The sequence below is a fragment of the Microtus pennsylvanicus genome, chromosome 10, assembly GCF_037038515.1.
Source record: "Microtus pennsylvanicus isolate mMicPen1 chromosome 10, mMicPen1.hap1, whole genome shotgun sequence".
NCBI classification, from domain to species: Eukaryota; Metazoa; Chordata; class Mammalia; order Rodentia; family Cricetidae; genus Microtus; species Microtus pennsylvanicus.
This window is the reverse complement of record NC_134588.1, coordinates 71,126,305-71,142,048: the sequence shown is the minus strand read 5'-3', so window position 1 is coordinate 71,142,048 and position 15,744 is coordinate 71,126,305. Positions and strand designations below refer to the sequence as shown.

Genomic DNA, 15,744 nt, shown 5'->3' with positions numbered 1-15,744 from the left:
AGAGGGGAAAGGAAAACCAGAAAGACCACATGTTTGTTGGGAGGAGGGGGTGCAGTTTAAATAGCCTTTGGGGTGGTCTTGACACTCTCTGGGGAGGCGTGACCTTTTGACCGTCTTAGAGGCGGAGTCCAGACTGCAGTAGTTCCCGGGGGAGGGGCCTTGGAATGAAACTTTCCACCAATCAAATAGCAGATGATGCTTGTCTCTCATTTATTATATTTGATAGAGTCATTTTCTCAGTTATTAGGTTTCCTAATAATTGTTATGTATTTGACACTTTGCACTTAAAAAACAGAACAGAATCAACTTGTCTATGAGTTGTAGGTTTATTGGAGTCTGCTTTGTTGTCTGTATGGTGCCAATTATGAAATAAGTATCATTGGCATAGCACAACCCATGTAATGGTTGTCAGTCCTCGGCTCAGGAGCAACTGCTGTGGCGTCTGGTGTGGGGCCGATGCTGCTGGGGGTCAGGTAGACGGGTGTGTCCTCCAATGCACATTGTGTTTGTCTCAGCAAACCAACGCAGAGACTGTGTAAGCATGTCTTTGAGAACCTGCTTAACTTAGGTCATTTCTACCCACGGTTTGTGACTTGGCAGTTATTTAACCTACACACAATTATGTTATTGGGAAACCCATCCCACTCTACAAAAATTCACTTGTTTAAAACACTTAATCCAAATTTCCCAAGCTTCTTAATTGTTTTACATTGTTGTCTTGGATTAAAGGCTTGTTAAAACCCAAGCATGCTGATGGTAAATTTCTACTCCTAGACCCCTGTGATGCTTCTGTTCTCTTTATCTCTGTGTTAACCCCCTCAAGGAGGCAAACCTCTGTCTATACTTCACACAGTTCTCGGTTAAGCTGGTTTCAGACTCTACTGTGTCCTTTCCAGAGAGTATGTTATTCAAAATAAAGTGGTAGATCCCTTCTACAACGTTTGAACTTCATGTAAAGAGCTGAATGTGAACCTCTTCTTTTCCTAACAGCTCTGTGGTTTTGATTTTATATCTGAAATATGTGGGCAGTCCCGTCCCAAGCTAATATTATCCCTGAGGCCTTTGAAGAAACAAATGTAATGTACCCCACAATCCCTGCCTCTAGGACTTCTAGAAAAAAGTAAACACGGCTTCACACCATGTGAATCTGACACAGAAAGAACTGTCAACAGTGCCATTCCTGAACTTTAGACAACAGAGCAAGTCAAAAGAAGTGTGATGTAGAATAAGATGAAAGACCACATCTGTTGATGGAGAGATGGGCCTGCTTTTCGTCCCAGCCGCCCGGCTAGCTTACACCTGAAATAACCACACAGAAATGTATTCATTAAATCACTGCCTGACCCATTATCTCTACCTCTTACTGGCTAACTCTCACATCTTGATTTAACCCATTTCTATTAATCTGTATATCACCATGAGGTCGTGGCTTACCGGGAAAGGTTCAGCATGTCTCATTCTGGCGGCTCCATGGCGGCTCTCCTACTCTGCCTTTATTGATTAACCAGTGAAGGCAATAAACAGAAGGACCTCTTATGCGTGAGACAGAGCCCCAAAGCAGGACTGGGAAGTGCATATGTGTAATTCCAGCACTGGAGGGGCGCTCTCTCTCTCTCTCTCTCTCTCTCTCTCTCTCTCTCTCTCTCTCTCTCTCTCTCTCTCTCTCCCTCTCTCACTACACACACACCAAAATTGTTTTAAGTTATTTGGTATGTAGGATTTGGGTATGACTCAGTGGTGAAGTACTTGTCTCTTATGCACAAGGCCATGGGTTCAGTCCCAACACCTAAGTTTTTTTTTCAAGGAATGGTGACTCTATGAAATGCAGAAGTACTCACTTATCTTAAGAGACTTTTTTAAAAATAGCAAAGAAAGGATAAAATTAGTAATGGGTTTTCTGGGGTGGGGGGATATTCTGCCAGATGATCACAAACTCACTGGCTCAAAACAGTTTGGCTTCACTCTAGGAAATAGTCAAGGCATGATGAGCTCTATTTTAAAGGCTTAATGAAAATCATTTAGTTGGCTGTTATGATTTCCAGAAGCCATCTGCATCCCTTGGCCCTTGGCCCCTTCGCCTATCATTTAACACATCCCTGATCTTCCTGCCTCCCTGTTGTTAATTCCCTTATGAATGTATTGGGCCCATCCAGTAGACCTAGGAAAAATCACCCAGCATTAGGACTCCAAGTTGATGGGAGATGACAATATTCATGAGTCCCAGGGACTTGAATGTACACATATGAGAGAGAAGGCCATTATTCTGTCTACTACATACATGCGCCTTATGTGCCTATAAACCCTGTGAATTAGCCATGTCCAAGTAAATTCATTTTCTGTGTCTTTCTAATCAGATCATGTTTCTGAAACACCTGAATTTATGGGGAATGTTTGGAAGTTACAATCTTCCCTCTCCTTCATGAGGGCTGTTGCTGTTTGAACAGTCGGGCTGTATTCCGAGGACAGCTGTAGATGCAGATGTAGGTGTGAGTTATTTGGTACACAGAACTCAGTCATTGTAAACTGAAGCTGCTATGTGGTCATTTTCTTATCATTTTTTTCTTTGTCGGGAGCATGAAGGGAAAGACACAAACACAACCTCATGAGCAAGGGCGAAGGAGCCTGCATTGGGAGGTGTATTTTCAAGAGGTGGGGGTAGGGACTTTCATAGCCTTTGAAATTCTCGCTGTTTGTTAATATTCAAAACATCCTTTCCCGTTCTGAAGGACTGGCATCTAAGGCTGTGTATCCCCTTATTATGTGGATTCATCCCCGTTTCCATATATTTCTCAGGTCCTGGCTGTTCCGACACTTCACTAAGAAGTTTTTGCCTCAGTTGCAGGACATACTTGTTGATGTGACTTTGCCACTATTAACATTTTTTTATAAATGAAAAATAGAAACAGCAAAAATATTTATATTGAATGCTTGCTAGTTTACGTTTTAAGAATGCTTGCTAGTTTAAGTTTTATGACCTATCTTCTGAAATAATCTGCCAGAAAACCTAGTAAAGTTGCATGGGACAGAAAAATGTCCAGAGCATCTTCTTATCCAGGCATGGTGTTAGTGGTACGTTAGTGGCCTGCCATCCAAGCCATTGAAGGTGAAGACAGAAGGATCTGCAGTTCAAGTCCAGTCTAGGCTACATAAGCAGTTTGAGGCTAGCCTGGATTACATGAGACCCTGTCTCAAAAAAAAAAAAAGTCACATACAGTCCCCATGCCTTGAATTGCATTCTTGTAATCACAGCTTCAGAAGACTGGGACAGGAGGATCGCAAGTTCAAGGCCAGCATGGCCTACTTGTGACACCACGTCTACAATATTAACAGAAACGACTCCTGCTCCCTCCAGGAGTTCCTTCTCATTTCCTATTGGCCTTGTTCTAAATATCTAAGGAACATGAGATGTTTGGTGTCTGCCATTTCAGATTCACATCTGCTGAGCACCGAGTGGGCTCTTGCTCAGTGCCAGGCACTGGAGCTCAGTTGAAAGAAAACACTTCAATAAATAACTTAGTACAGTGAAGGGGCATGGCCAGTCTGGGACCAGGATAGGAATGTGGCATGGAATGCTAGCCAGATCCTGCATCATATTGCAGAAGTGGAACCTGCTCCAGACTCTGGGACCTGAGTCTTTCTTCCTTCTGGGACCACCATTGCATCAGAACGTGCACAAGCATCTGTTCCATCGGCATTTGTAAACACACCAGAACACCCACTGTCCAAGGCATTCTTAGGACTCTGCAGCTTTGTGGCTCATTATTTTTTTAAACAAGTGTATCTCAGTTTCTGTTAGGAGCAGAGTCTGGTAACCTGTGCTTGCAAGCCCTGTACTCGGGAGATTTAAGCCGTAGGATCATGAGTTCTAGACAAACCTGGTATGCCTAGACACCTTGTCTCTAAAAAGCAACCACCAACAAGATACCATTAGAGTCACTAGTAAAAAAGCAACACTCAAACATCCTTTAGGTAGAAAAGAGAGCAGAGCATAAAGGTTCCCCATATGGTACAGGAGCGCATGGTGTACAGCCTCATCAGCCATGGGAAATGCAAACTGAAACCCCCACACCCAAGCAGGGTGCTCTAAAACAAGCAAAGGGAGGCACCCGATGCTGGCATCGTGTAGAAAAGCTGCATCACAAAGCCATTGGGGTTGTAAATGGTATTGCCGGTCATCCAGCTGACCCACCAGTTACATGTGCTCTTAGATGTTTATCCCAGAGAGAGAGATGTTCCTAACAGCTTTGTTTATGATAACCAAAACCCAGAGTATGCCAGTGTCTCCTAAGTCTAGGTATTGGCCAGTGATGTAATCAAACATGGCCAGGCAGTAAACCCCGACCATCAGGGCTCAGGAGCGTCCATGGAGGTGGGTGTACCAAGGAGTACCACCCCTCCTTCTGCACACCCTGTGTGTCCTCTGTGATGTTTAGGACAGAGCTGGGATGTGGGTACAGACGTATTAGAGTACAAGACGCCGGTGAGTGGATGCAGGGGAGGGGCTGAGGCAGATTCCAGCTGCAGGCCATTGGTCAGAAGTTCCATAAGCCCAGACTAGAGAGTGATGTCTGAGGTAGGAGGTGGCAGCTCTCTAAAGAACTGATTCCTTAGGCTGCGGGACCTGACTTCCTTCTGAGGATAGTTGTCAAAACTGAATTAGCCCAGCTGGTGTCAAATAAATGTTATTGGCAGGTAATTCCCACCCCATGTGTAATAATAAAAATATTCTGCATTGTGTATGAGAGTAGGGGAAAAAAGAGGGATTTTCTTTGCTTTTTATTGTTTTATTTTTGTCTTTGGAAAACCCAGATGTCCTTTACGTAGAAAGTGGCTTGAATTAGCACGGCCTCCATAGGCTTGTATATTTGCATTCTTAGTGCCCATTTATGAAGTTGGAAGGATTAGGAGGTGTGGCCTTGTTGGATGCAGTGTGTCTCTGGGGGTGAGCTTTGAGGTTTCAAAAGCCCATGCCAGGCATTCTGCCTCCAAATTGGTATATAAAGCTCTTAGTCAGTGCTCCAGTGCCCTGCCTGTCTGTCATAATGATAATGGACTAACCCTCTGAAACTAAAAGCAAGCCTCCAATTAAGTGCTTTTCTTTATGAGTTGCCGTGGTCATGGTGTCTCTTCACGCAATAGAACAGTGACAGACTGACACATCCATGCCATAAAATACTGCTGAGCATCAGAGAATAAATTACTGGTATTGAGTGAAAGGAGCAGTTTGAAAGGTTTAGTAGTGCATAATTCCATGGTTGAATTTCTTTCTTCTCTCTTCTTCTTCGTTGTCGTCTTCTTTTTTTTTGTTGTTTGTTTGTTTGTTTGTTTGATTTTTCGAGACAGGGTTTCTCTGTAGCTTTGGAGCCTGTCCTGAAACTAGCTCTTTGTAGAGCCAGGCTGTCCTAAAACTCACAGAGAACCGCTCCCCTGGGAGATGTTTTGGGAAGTGTCCAGAGGAGAGCAGGAGGGGATAGGATATAGATATAGTATATGAATTATGAAATTGTCAACAAGTAAATTTTCAAAAGATAGTATTTGTGATGGGATCCTTCTGTATCTTGACAGTATACACATACATACACATAGAAATAAATGTAAACATAAAATAAAATGTAAACATAAGATAGAAAATTAAGATCCAGGAAATATGTTTCTGCAGTATATGATACTTTTGAGACATACTGCCATAATAGAAACTGGACTAAGAATGCATGTGGTCTCTGAGTGTTCTTTCTTACAGCAGAATTTACAAGTATCCCAGAATTAAAGGTGAAGTGTTGGAGAAAGGGCAGAAGCGCCAAGGCTTCATGGCTCAGTTTCCTGAACTTTGACGCTCTCATCGCTGAGTTGTTTTGAGAATTAACTCTGTAGTTAATACTTGATGGGGGTTTTCCATGTCACACATGCATGAGCCACTCTTCTTTACAATGAATTGTCAAAAACCATTCGGTCTGTTCATTTAGCACTTGGGGCTGAGCAATCTGGCTTCTCTGAAACATTGTCATGATGAGTGTTTGTATTCTTCATCATGTCTTTCTTCTTTCAAGCTGTTTATCCCCTCATTCAGTTTCCTAGGTCAGACACTTGGCTCATTTTTCAGTGAGTCTTTCACTTTGTAATATAAACATTTAAAATGTATATATTTTATGGTCATGTCTATTTGACTGTTGTTTTGGCTAGAGACAGATTTTTATATTGGCAGCTCAACCTCTGCGTTGTCATTTAGCTGAGTCTTGTGGGGTTGGGTTTGGTTTGGTTTTAATCAAAGAATTATTTGCATCTGGTCTTGATGGTGCACATGGTGCACCTTGTCATCACAGCATGTGGGAGCATGTGGACCAATAGTTTGGGGCCAGCCTGGGCTACATAGCTAGAGTCTATCTTGAAAAATAAAAACAGAAAGAAACAACAAAAGGGAATTATTTGCAGATGTGTTTTTCAATTTCCAAAGATGACTGAGAGGCAGAGGGGGCTCTTTCCTGTGTTGATTCTGATCTTTCATTATGGTTTTCATAGCCATAGGTTTGCTCTGTGCCTCAGCATGTAGCCAGTGTTTGTTGGTGTTTCATACATGATTGACATGAATATATACTCTTTAGTTGTCAAATGTAATGATTGTAACCATTCAGTCCTTGATTTTGTTTGTGGTTTAAATTTTCAGGCTCTTGCCAGCACATGGCCTGGCTGACCTAGCAGTTACATGGTGATGCATTCCTCCTTGATTATAAATACACCATTTTCTCATTGATCTGCCAGTTTTTACTGTATAATTTTTGGCTATTTAGCTACAGCCAATTTCAAATTGATGTTTTCCTGGTGCATTCTTTCATAATACAGTGTTCCCCAGTTACATCAGCCCCTGGCCTGTACTTACACCAGTAGTCACAAAATCGTGTCAGCTCTTCGTTGGCGGTTTTTGTGTGTGATGAATCCGTTTGTAGTGAGAATTCCTGCTTCGCTTTCACTATCAGTTCCCTCACCGTCTCCTCTAAGGCACACACTTCCTGCACATGAGCCACTGAGGGTCCTGATTGAGGTGCAGGCTCTGGTTTCAAACCCCCGGCCACATACAGGCCTACAAGCTCATCTGCCTTCTCCATGAAGGTTATCAGAAATCAAAGCTTTCATTTTGTTAAGGCTGCCTTCCACTCTTCAGCCCTTCCTTGTCCCCAAACCTGCCCCAGCACACACACGGCCCACTTGTCTAATGTAGGTTTGGGATCTTAGCTGTGGCCTCCAGGAATTCTCCTAGCTGATTCTGCTGTGCATTTTGAAGAAGGTTGGTTCTGCTTTCCTCAAGGTCTCTGGACATTTAAGATCTGTGTGGGGAGAGAGGTTGAGAGTGGTCTGGAATGATGCTGGATTCTGATCCTACCTGAGAATGGGGTATGGCGTTCAACAACCTTTGACACATTGACTCTGCCCTCCTGGAATGTGGCTGCTTACAACTTACATCAGCTTCTGGTGTCTGAACGGATGCTGGATGCCTGCTTGAGTGCCAGGCCCTACAGCGGCCTCCCTCTCATGGGTGTTTTTCCTGTTCTTAGTGATTATAAATTCAGGGTACCAGACTAGTCTCTAGAACACCAAGATTTATTTATAAATTTGAGAACATTTACAAATTTATAGTCATAATAAATAGCATTTAAATATTGATATTGCTTAACCAAAACTGAGCTGGACTTGTTGTCAATATTAAAGGTTTTTAAATATTAATATTTAAGGTTTTTATTTTACTTTATACGTATAAGTGTTGTGTGCACATACATATATGTGTAGCATGTGTGTGCCTGGTGCCCTGGAGACCAAAAGAGAGCAAGGGATCCTCTAGAACCAGTTGCCAGCAGTTGTCAGTCACCATGCCAGTCAGTGCTGGGAACCAAGCCTGGGGCCTCTTACCCACTGAGTCACCTAGAATACTTTTTGTTATAACTTTCCAAATTATATTTAAGTCAAGTTTAATGGTGATTCTCATAGGAAAAGACTGTATACTCAAAATATAAAATTTAATAAGGAGTAGGTTTGTAAATTGTAACAATATGGTAAGATAATTATAACAAATGCAGTTTTAACACACAGTTGTATAAGAGGCATATGATATGCTTACATACCCTCATCCATGTTTAACACGCAGTTGTATAAGGGGCACGTGATATGCTTACATGCCCTCATCCATGTTTAAAACAGTACTAAAGGACATTTATCTTTATTGTATTATTCCCAAGCTTTCTGGTGTTTTGGATCTTCTAAATGTAAAGCAACTAGAATCCACCAGAAGTTTTTAAAAATATTTCAGGGGTCAGAGCCCATTTCTGCTCATAAACATCCTGTGGTCACACCAAGTTTGAAGTCCTCAGCCACACCCAGAAGCTGTGTCCTGATTCTGCTAGGAGTGTTGTTTTCTGATGTGAAATAACTCTATTTTTAATATATTGATTATTATCATGTACCTAATTTTTTTTAAAAAAAAGTGACTTCTAATTACAGCATCTCCACTCACAGCGACTTTGCATTTTCTCCCAGGTCACCTTCCGAACGAGAATCTACCACTGTAATATCAACAGCCAAGGGGTGATCTGTCTGGACATCCTCAAGGACAACTGGAGTCCAGCCCTGACCATCTCGAAAGTCCTCCTGTCCATCTGCTCGCTCCTCACAGACTGCAACCCTGGTGAGTGGCCCTGGAACTGGTAGCAGACTGAGAAAGAAGGGCGCAGCTGCCCTTGAACGTGTTGCTGCTGCGAGCGTTCCTGATCCCGCTGCTCATTACTGTTGATTTTAACTTTCCATACTGCATAACTGTGTTCTCTTTAAATCGGTTCTTTTCATTTACCTTTTTTAAACCTATTATTTAGCAAAAAAATTAAAACAAAATATGATAAAAAAATTAATGAAAAATAATTTTAAATGAGAAAAGTATATTTTAGAATGTATTAAATTCTTCTACCAAATAACAATAAAAATTCAAATTGACACGCTTAATCTTTAATTAGATGCCTACTAGGCATGTTAATTTGAGAGATTTGGGGGATTAAAATCTATGACAGCCACAGCAGCACCACACAGATGTGACCTCCAGTGTGGTGGTAGCAGCCCTGTGTCCTGACAAGCTGTTAGCAGAAAGCTGGCTGGGTCTGAATCAGGAAACAGGGCTTTCCAGGAAGCTAAGGTGGTTATGGACACACCTTGGTGGCCCCTGCCCTTTGCACTCAGTTCTCAGCCGGTTCCTTCCTCTGCATATGATCGTGTGCCTTTGACAGCTTTCGTTTAGCTACAGGGCAAACCAACTACAGGTTGTGCTCATATATGGGATTACTCTGCAAAATTCAGAAATCGCAGAGTAGTCTTTGTTCATGTTCTCCATGGAACTTGCTTTTTTCAGTATTTTATTAATTGCCATAAAATCCCAGCTCCTGTGTAAGGCCACTGTGAAATGTTTCTAGTTAGCTCACCAGGTAGATAGTAAACTCCTGTCAGATGAAACCAAGAGAGTTGATTGTTCCTGCAGGCCCACCCCTGGCAGAGCCCGTTTCTGTCTGTCTCCTGAGTGACTTTACTGAGAGGTGATGCTGCGAGGAGACTTTCTTTGCTGTTGCTTTTGTTTTGACGATTTGTGACCTGTTACCCTGTGAGCCCCTACTTTCAGAACAGGTCCCCTGAACTTGTCCGCCTTTCTCTAAAGAGACAGCTGTCAGTAAGTCAGGAGGTGGGCGGGAGGGGTTGGAACTTTTAGTTATTGGTTGGATTTTGTTTGTTTATTTCTTCGGTTAATATTGCTGTCTCTCAAAAAATTACAGACCCATCGTCTATAAAGGTAAAACTCACCCCTGAGCGAAGCAAAAGCTCAGGGGTGCTGGCCTGAGCCGGGGGTGCTGGCACACATCTGAAATCCCCGCACTCACTTGGGAGGCTGGAACAGAAGGACTGAGGTCCAGGGCAGCCTGAGTGACATAGTGAGACCCTGCCTGACGAGTCTCATCCCCACAAAAGAAGTCACATTTTTTTAAACACTGATGTTTAGTAGGAATATCAGGCCAGAAAATAATAATGACCCTTAGAAGATGACATCTTTTGTGCTAAGAGACTAGAAAAGGGGTCAAAGAGCACTGACAGCTCTTCCAAAGACCCCGGTTCGGGTCCCAGCACTCATGTGGCAGTTCACAACCATCTGTAACTCCTGTGGCAGGAGATCCAACACCTCTTTCTCACCTCCTCAGGCACCTGGCACACAGGTGCTGCACAGCCATACCTGCAAGGAAACCCCCATACACATAAAAAAAAATTTAAAAAGATACTAGAAGCGTTTGTGGTATATGCTAATCATCACTTTCTGATGCGTATATGAAGATCTCCTGAGTGACACCTCACTGTTATGAATATTGGCATTCCTAGAGTCTTTCAGTAGAGTTCAGTTTAGTTTTGACTTTTTGTGATTGCATCTTATATAGCCCGGGCTAGCTTTAAACTCAGTATGTGGCGCCAGGGGTAACCTTGGACTCCTGATCCTTCTCACATCTTCTAAGTGCTGGGAACTTAGGACCATCACCCTGGCTCTCATTTTTAAAGAAAAGTGTCACCAAGGCATGGCTCCTCATCTGTGACCTCAGCATTTAGGAGATGGATGCAGGAAGATCACCTCAAACCTGAGCAGTCTGAGCTGTGCAGCAGGAGCCTGTCTCAGGAATGCTCGTAGCAAGTTATCTGCCTTAAGATACCACAGCACCCAATCCGTGAGCTTCTTCAGTGTTATCTGAAGTTATTTTCAACCTCTTCAGAACTTTTTTTCTCCTTAAGTATAAGTTGAACTCAAGTCTAACTGATCTTTAAATTATCAAAAAGATAAATAAGATTGTGTTGGGTGAATCAATGATGTGTATTTATTGATCTCTAAAGATGCTGACAGTGGTCCTCCGTGGGCTGATCATTTTCATTCTCCTCATAATTTATAGTTGTCTATCTCAAGAATTTTTGACTCACCACAAAGCAAGTGCCCGCAGGTGTGGTGAGGTCTACCTGTAATTGAGACTGCCTGAGGCAGCAATATTGCAATTTCCAGGCCAGCCTTAGTTACGCAGTGCTACACTGTCTTAAAAAAATCAAAGCAATGAGCCAGGTGTGGTGATGCACGCCTTTAATCCCAGCACAGGTAGATCTCTGAGTTCGAGGCCAGCTCTGGTATACAGAGTTTCAGGACAGTCACGGCTACACAGAGAAACCCTGTCCCCAAAGACAAAGCAAACTGTGGTATGTCCTGCTAGGGTGGTGCTCCATGTCCTGCTAGGGTGGTGCTCCATGTCCTGCTAGGGTGGTGCTCCATGTCCTGCTAGGGTGGTGCTCCATGCCCTCCTTAAGCTACTCCTCTTAGAAAGCAGAAGCCGGTTTTAAGCCGGCTCCTGAGCCAGCTCACATGGGGACCTGAGTGTGATCCCCAGAACCCACATGGTGGAGAGAGGGAAGTGACTCCCACAAATTGTCCTCCGGTGTGGTTTACCGCTGTTCAGCGAGCAGGATTCATGCATGTCCCAACACGAGGGTAGCACTAAGAAAGAGAATCGCCGCTCTCCGTGGAATTCTGTGACTTTCAAATCTGTGTTCTCAAGTGATTGTTCTACACTTACAAATTTTAAATTCTGATCCCTGTGTTCTGAGCACACGCCTGTCATCCCAGCCCTGGGCAAGCTGGGGGAAGATTGTGAGTCCAAGACAGCCTGAGCCACATAGTGAGGCCTTGTCTCACATTTTGAGATTTGTTTGTTTGTTTGGTTGGTTGGTTTAAAACCAGTCCTGTGCATATGCACAGCATTATTTAGACTCAGCAGGTTATTTTTGAAAAGGATATGAAGTTGGGAAGGGGTATAGAAGGGGACCTTGAAGGGGTTAGAAGAACATACTTGTCTATATTATACACAGTATGAAGTTCTCAAAGAATAAATGAAATTATTATCATTTTAAGTGGTAATTTTATAAGAACCCTGTTTCTTTATGTATTATTTTAAGTGAGCTTATGTTGAGGTATTCATACCTATAAACAAAGAGAGTTTGTCACATACTTAATCAGGCACACCGGGAGCAAAGCAAGGAGAGAAAGGTTCCCTGGAGTCAGGAACTAGAGATACCCCCCTGTTTATCTGAAAAGCGAGTGGCACCGGTGATCTGAACCTCAGTTTGCCTTTCTCATCTGCTGCTGTTGCTGCTGCAGTTTTGGAGATAACATCTCTCCACACAGCCCAGGCTTCGGGGGACTGCAGGTGTGCGCTACCAGGCCCCACACAGCGCTATGACTCATTGCAGCATGAGGGTTTATTTCCTTAGGCATATTTCTGGTGTGATATCATTTTTTAAATTCCAAAGCCCTCCTAACTCTTATGAAGGAACTGGAAATTTTAACGAAAAGCATTTGATGTCGGAAAACTTCTGTTTTAGTCATACTAATGAGATCATGAGTGTGAGGTTTTATAGGACCTAAGCTGTAGACTAAAATGTTTGCAAATACAATTTTGGTAACTAGAATTTACTTCTGGATAGTCTAGAAAGGTTGGAGGTGGGATTAAGGCTATCAGAAACCAAGATCCACCATTGTAATAATTAATTCGAAATGAGAAATATGTGAAAGTTCTTAATATTTTTCTTTCTACTTTGATTATGTTTGAAATTTTCCAAAATAAAGATTTTTTTATTACTATAATTTGTAAACTATGGAAGCTGGCTGTTGTCCACCTCGTGGATCATCTGGGCTCTAGCACTGGCCCTCGGTGCCTCCTTCCACATCCTCTGCCCTCTTAAGCCCCCTTGAAGTGTTATCTGCCTGCCTGCAGTGGGAAGAACAGCTCAGGCCAGGGCAAAGCACACCACAGACATCGCCTATCATCTTTCCATTAAATATTGAATACCAGGGGGTTGGAGAGATAGCTCTGCAGTTAGGAGCACTTGCTGTTCTTGTAGAGGGATCTGGGTTGTGTTGCCAGCACTCACGTGGCCACATATAACCTTTTGTAACTCCAGTTCTGGGGCCACATGCCTGTCTTTGATCTCCACAGGCACCAAACTCATGCATGGTGTATGTGCATACATGTGAACAAACACTTATACCCATGAAACAGAAATGAATCTAAAAATAAAATAAAATTTGAGTGTCAGTTGTCCCAGTCTTAAATTTATGCAGGTCTTTATTAGAATAACTCATTAGCACACCCTCAATTAGGCTGGGGGCCCTGAAGCGGCAGTGTCAGGGTCACTGGTAAAAGCTACATTTCCTCAAATGCACTGAGCCAATGAAGACAGTCACTTGCTCCCAGAGCTCTTCTCCTGTGATCTTTGAATGCCAGAAGCTCGCTGATTCGGGTCACTGAGGACCATGCTCTAGCCCAGCAATGCTCTTTCTTACCTGTGGCCACCTCCAAGGCCTTAGCTCGTATTTGCCTGGCTCCGAGTGCATAGTGAAGGTTATTACGAAGCATTGAGATTTTATGCTTGATAATGGCTTCTGGTAGCTTAGAGCCTGTAACACAGGATTAAGTATTTCAATTGGCCGAGATCTGTGTGGACGGCACTGGGTCTGTGAGCTGCTGGAGGGACTGAGGTACCTGGGCTCTTTAGCAGAATCTCCCATTTTCCTGTTGCAGGGCTGTGCTATCTCATGCCCCATTCTGCCTCACATAAGAACTGGACAAGAACAGTTCTGTTAACTGAATGAAATCCTGTGAAAATACAAGCAACCAGTTATTAAAGTAGGCTTTCCTAGCAGGCATGCAAAATACCTTGGCCTTTCCTAGACAGCCACTGCAGCTGGTCCTGCAGATACAATTTTCTTCTGCGGACTACAACCTTGGTTAAAATAAGAAACAAGTGGCCTAGGGAGATGGCTTAGCTGGTATAAAAAAAAAAAATCTTGCCCACACCTGAGTTTAGATCCTAAGAACCCACATTTAAAAGCCTGGTTGTGGAGGAGCACCCTAAAACTCTTGCTGGAGGAGGGTGGTATGGAAACAGGCAGATCCCCGAGGCTCCTTGGCCAGCTAGCCTAGCTGAGTCAATGAGCTTCAGGGTCCCTGGGACGCTGTCTCAAAATAATAGAGGCCATCAAGGAAAGCTAAGCCCCTGCACAGCCGAGCACACGCATACGTGCACATGAACAATACAACATGCCCACACCAAAAGCATTAGTGAGAGCCAAGAAGTGCCCAGCACAGCACGTGGCTAGCTGCCTTGGCACCACTGGCCTGTGAAGAACTGGTTTCTTCTGGATTGCCACGGGCTGAATTCAAGTCCTGCTCTGTGTGATCACATATGGAGCAGACGAATGTAAGATTACCAAGGGAAGGGCTGGGGTCTAATGAGTCCGGATGTGATGTTACCAACTCTGAGCAGGGTTTACGTTTGAGCTTTTTATATTTTTATAATCATAAAAATCTTAAGGATGGGGATCAGAGTATGGTCTTTCACAGCTGGATTCACTCTCCAGCTCAGTTTCTCATCTGGTGAAAATGATGTTTGTGAAATGTCAGGTTCACTGTTAGTGTGCGGCCTCAGTGGCTTCTCTCTCTCTCTCTCTCTCTCTCTCTCTCTCTCTCTCTCTCTCTCTCTCTCTCTCTCTCTCCATGATTAGAAGACCATGGAGCCCAGTGTTGATTATAACAGGACTTGCAGTTTTGACACACTGGTAAAAGAACTCACTTAAAAAGCAGTATGTGAATTTGTTCAAAGTCCTAGCCTATTCTTTGCATAATAGATGTGTTCCCGGGAAAATGATAAATTAAACTATATTAGCTCATCATGATAACACTAACCTTAGTACTTGGGCAGCAGAGGCAGGAGGCACTGGAGTTCACAGTTGTCCTGAGCTGTATAGCAAGTTCAAAACCAACCTAGGCAACCCAGGGACCTTCTGTCAAAACACCATCAATAAATAAATAGTAGTAGATGCATTTGAAAACCTTTTTGACTGAGAGTGTCCTACGGAAAAACTTCTTGTCAAATTAACACTTTAAAAATTGAGTTTATCTCATTTTGAAAACACAGTGAACAGTTTGCCCTTGAGTGAGCTCTGCATTTCCTCCGAACGTGTTGCCTTCAAGTAAATTGTGTTGGTTTTGGTGCTCAGGTGTCTAGGCCAGCCAGCAGAGTCCTGTCTGGCTGTGCAGTGGGCAGGTTCAGGGCACCCCTTTATCGGGAATGTTCAGTCTGCTACACCACCCTCATTCTGTTGAGAGCATTGCCGCCATCTGGAGCTTCCTCCTTGTGTGGCACTGAGGCCAGCTGCTTTCCTGTCCACACTGGCTCCTTTGAAGGACACACATCGGGTACAGTCTGAGGCAGATGCACCCGGTCTCACAGCTCATCTGGCTTTGGGGTCAGCAGTGTCTTTCATAGAAGAAGTCTATGGCTGAAGACATAGCTCTGCAGTCGAGAATATTTGCTCCTCTCACAGAGGCCCACGTTCAGCTTCCAGTGCCAACATGGTAGCTCACAACCATCCTAACTCCAGTTCCAGGGGATCCAAAAGCACACGTGCTGAACATACATGCATTCAGACAAAACATTCATCCACATAAAGTAAACTAAATAAATATGAGAAATGTAAAAAGAAGATAGATTCTAGAAGCAAACGCTCAGCTGACAGTGTGTGAAGAACGTAAGTGGGGAGTCGCCACCCTGTCCCCTCCAGAGGGCACACTTACCTGAGGAGACATGCATGCTGTGACTCGGGCTGTCCGCACAACTGGAAGGGGTCACATCAGCATCACT

At 43.5% G+C, this 15,744-nt stretch overlaps 1 protein-coding gene across 1 annotated transcript in view; it reads left to right on the top strand.

Annotated features, from left to right (window-relative positions):
* The window catches only part of LOC142858838 (ubiquitin-conjugating enzyme E2 E2), a 280,577-nt gene that overhangs the window by 232,025 nt on the left and 32,808 nt on the right, over nucleotides 1-15,744 (top strand). The window contains exon 5 of the mRNA XM_075988655.1: nucleotides 8,524-8,671. Within this exon, the coding sequence (XP_075844770.1) occupies nucleotides 8,524-8,671 (148 nt within the window). The remainder of the gene's footprint in view (nucleotides 1-8,523; nucleotides 8,672-15,744) is intronic.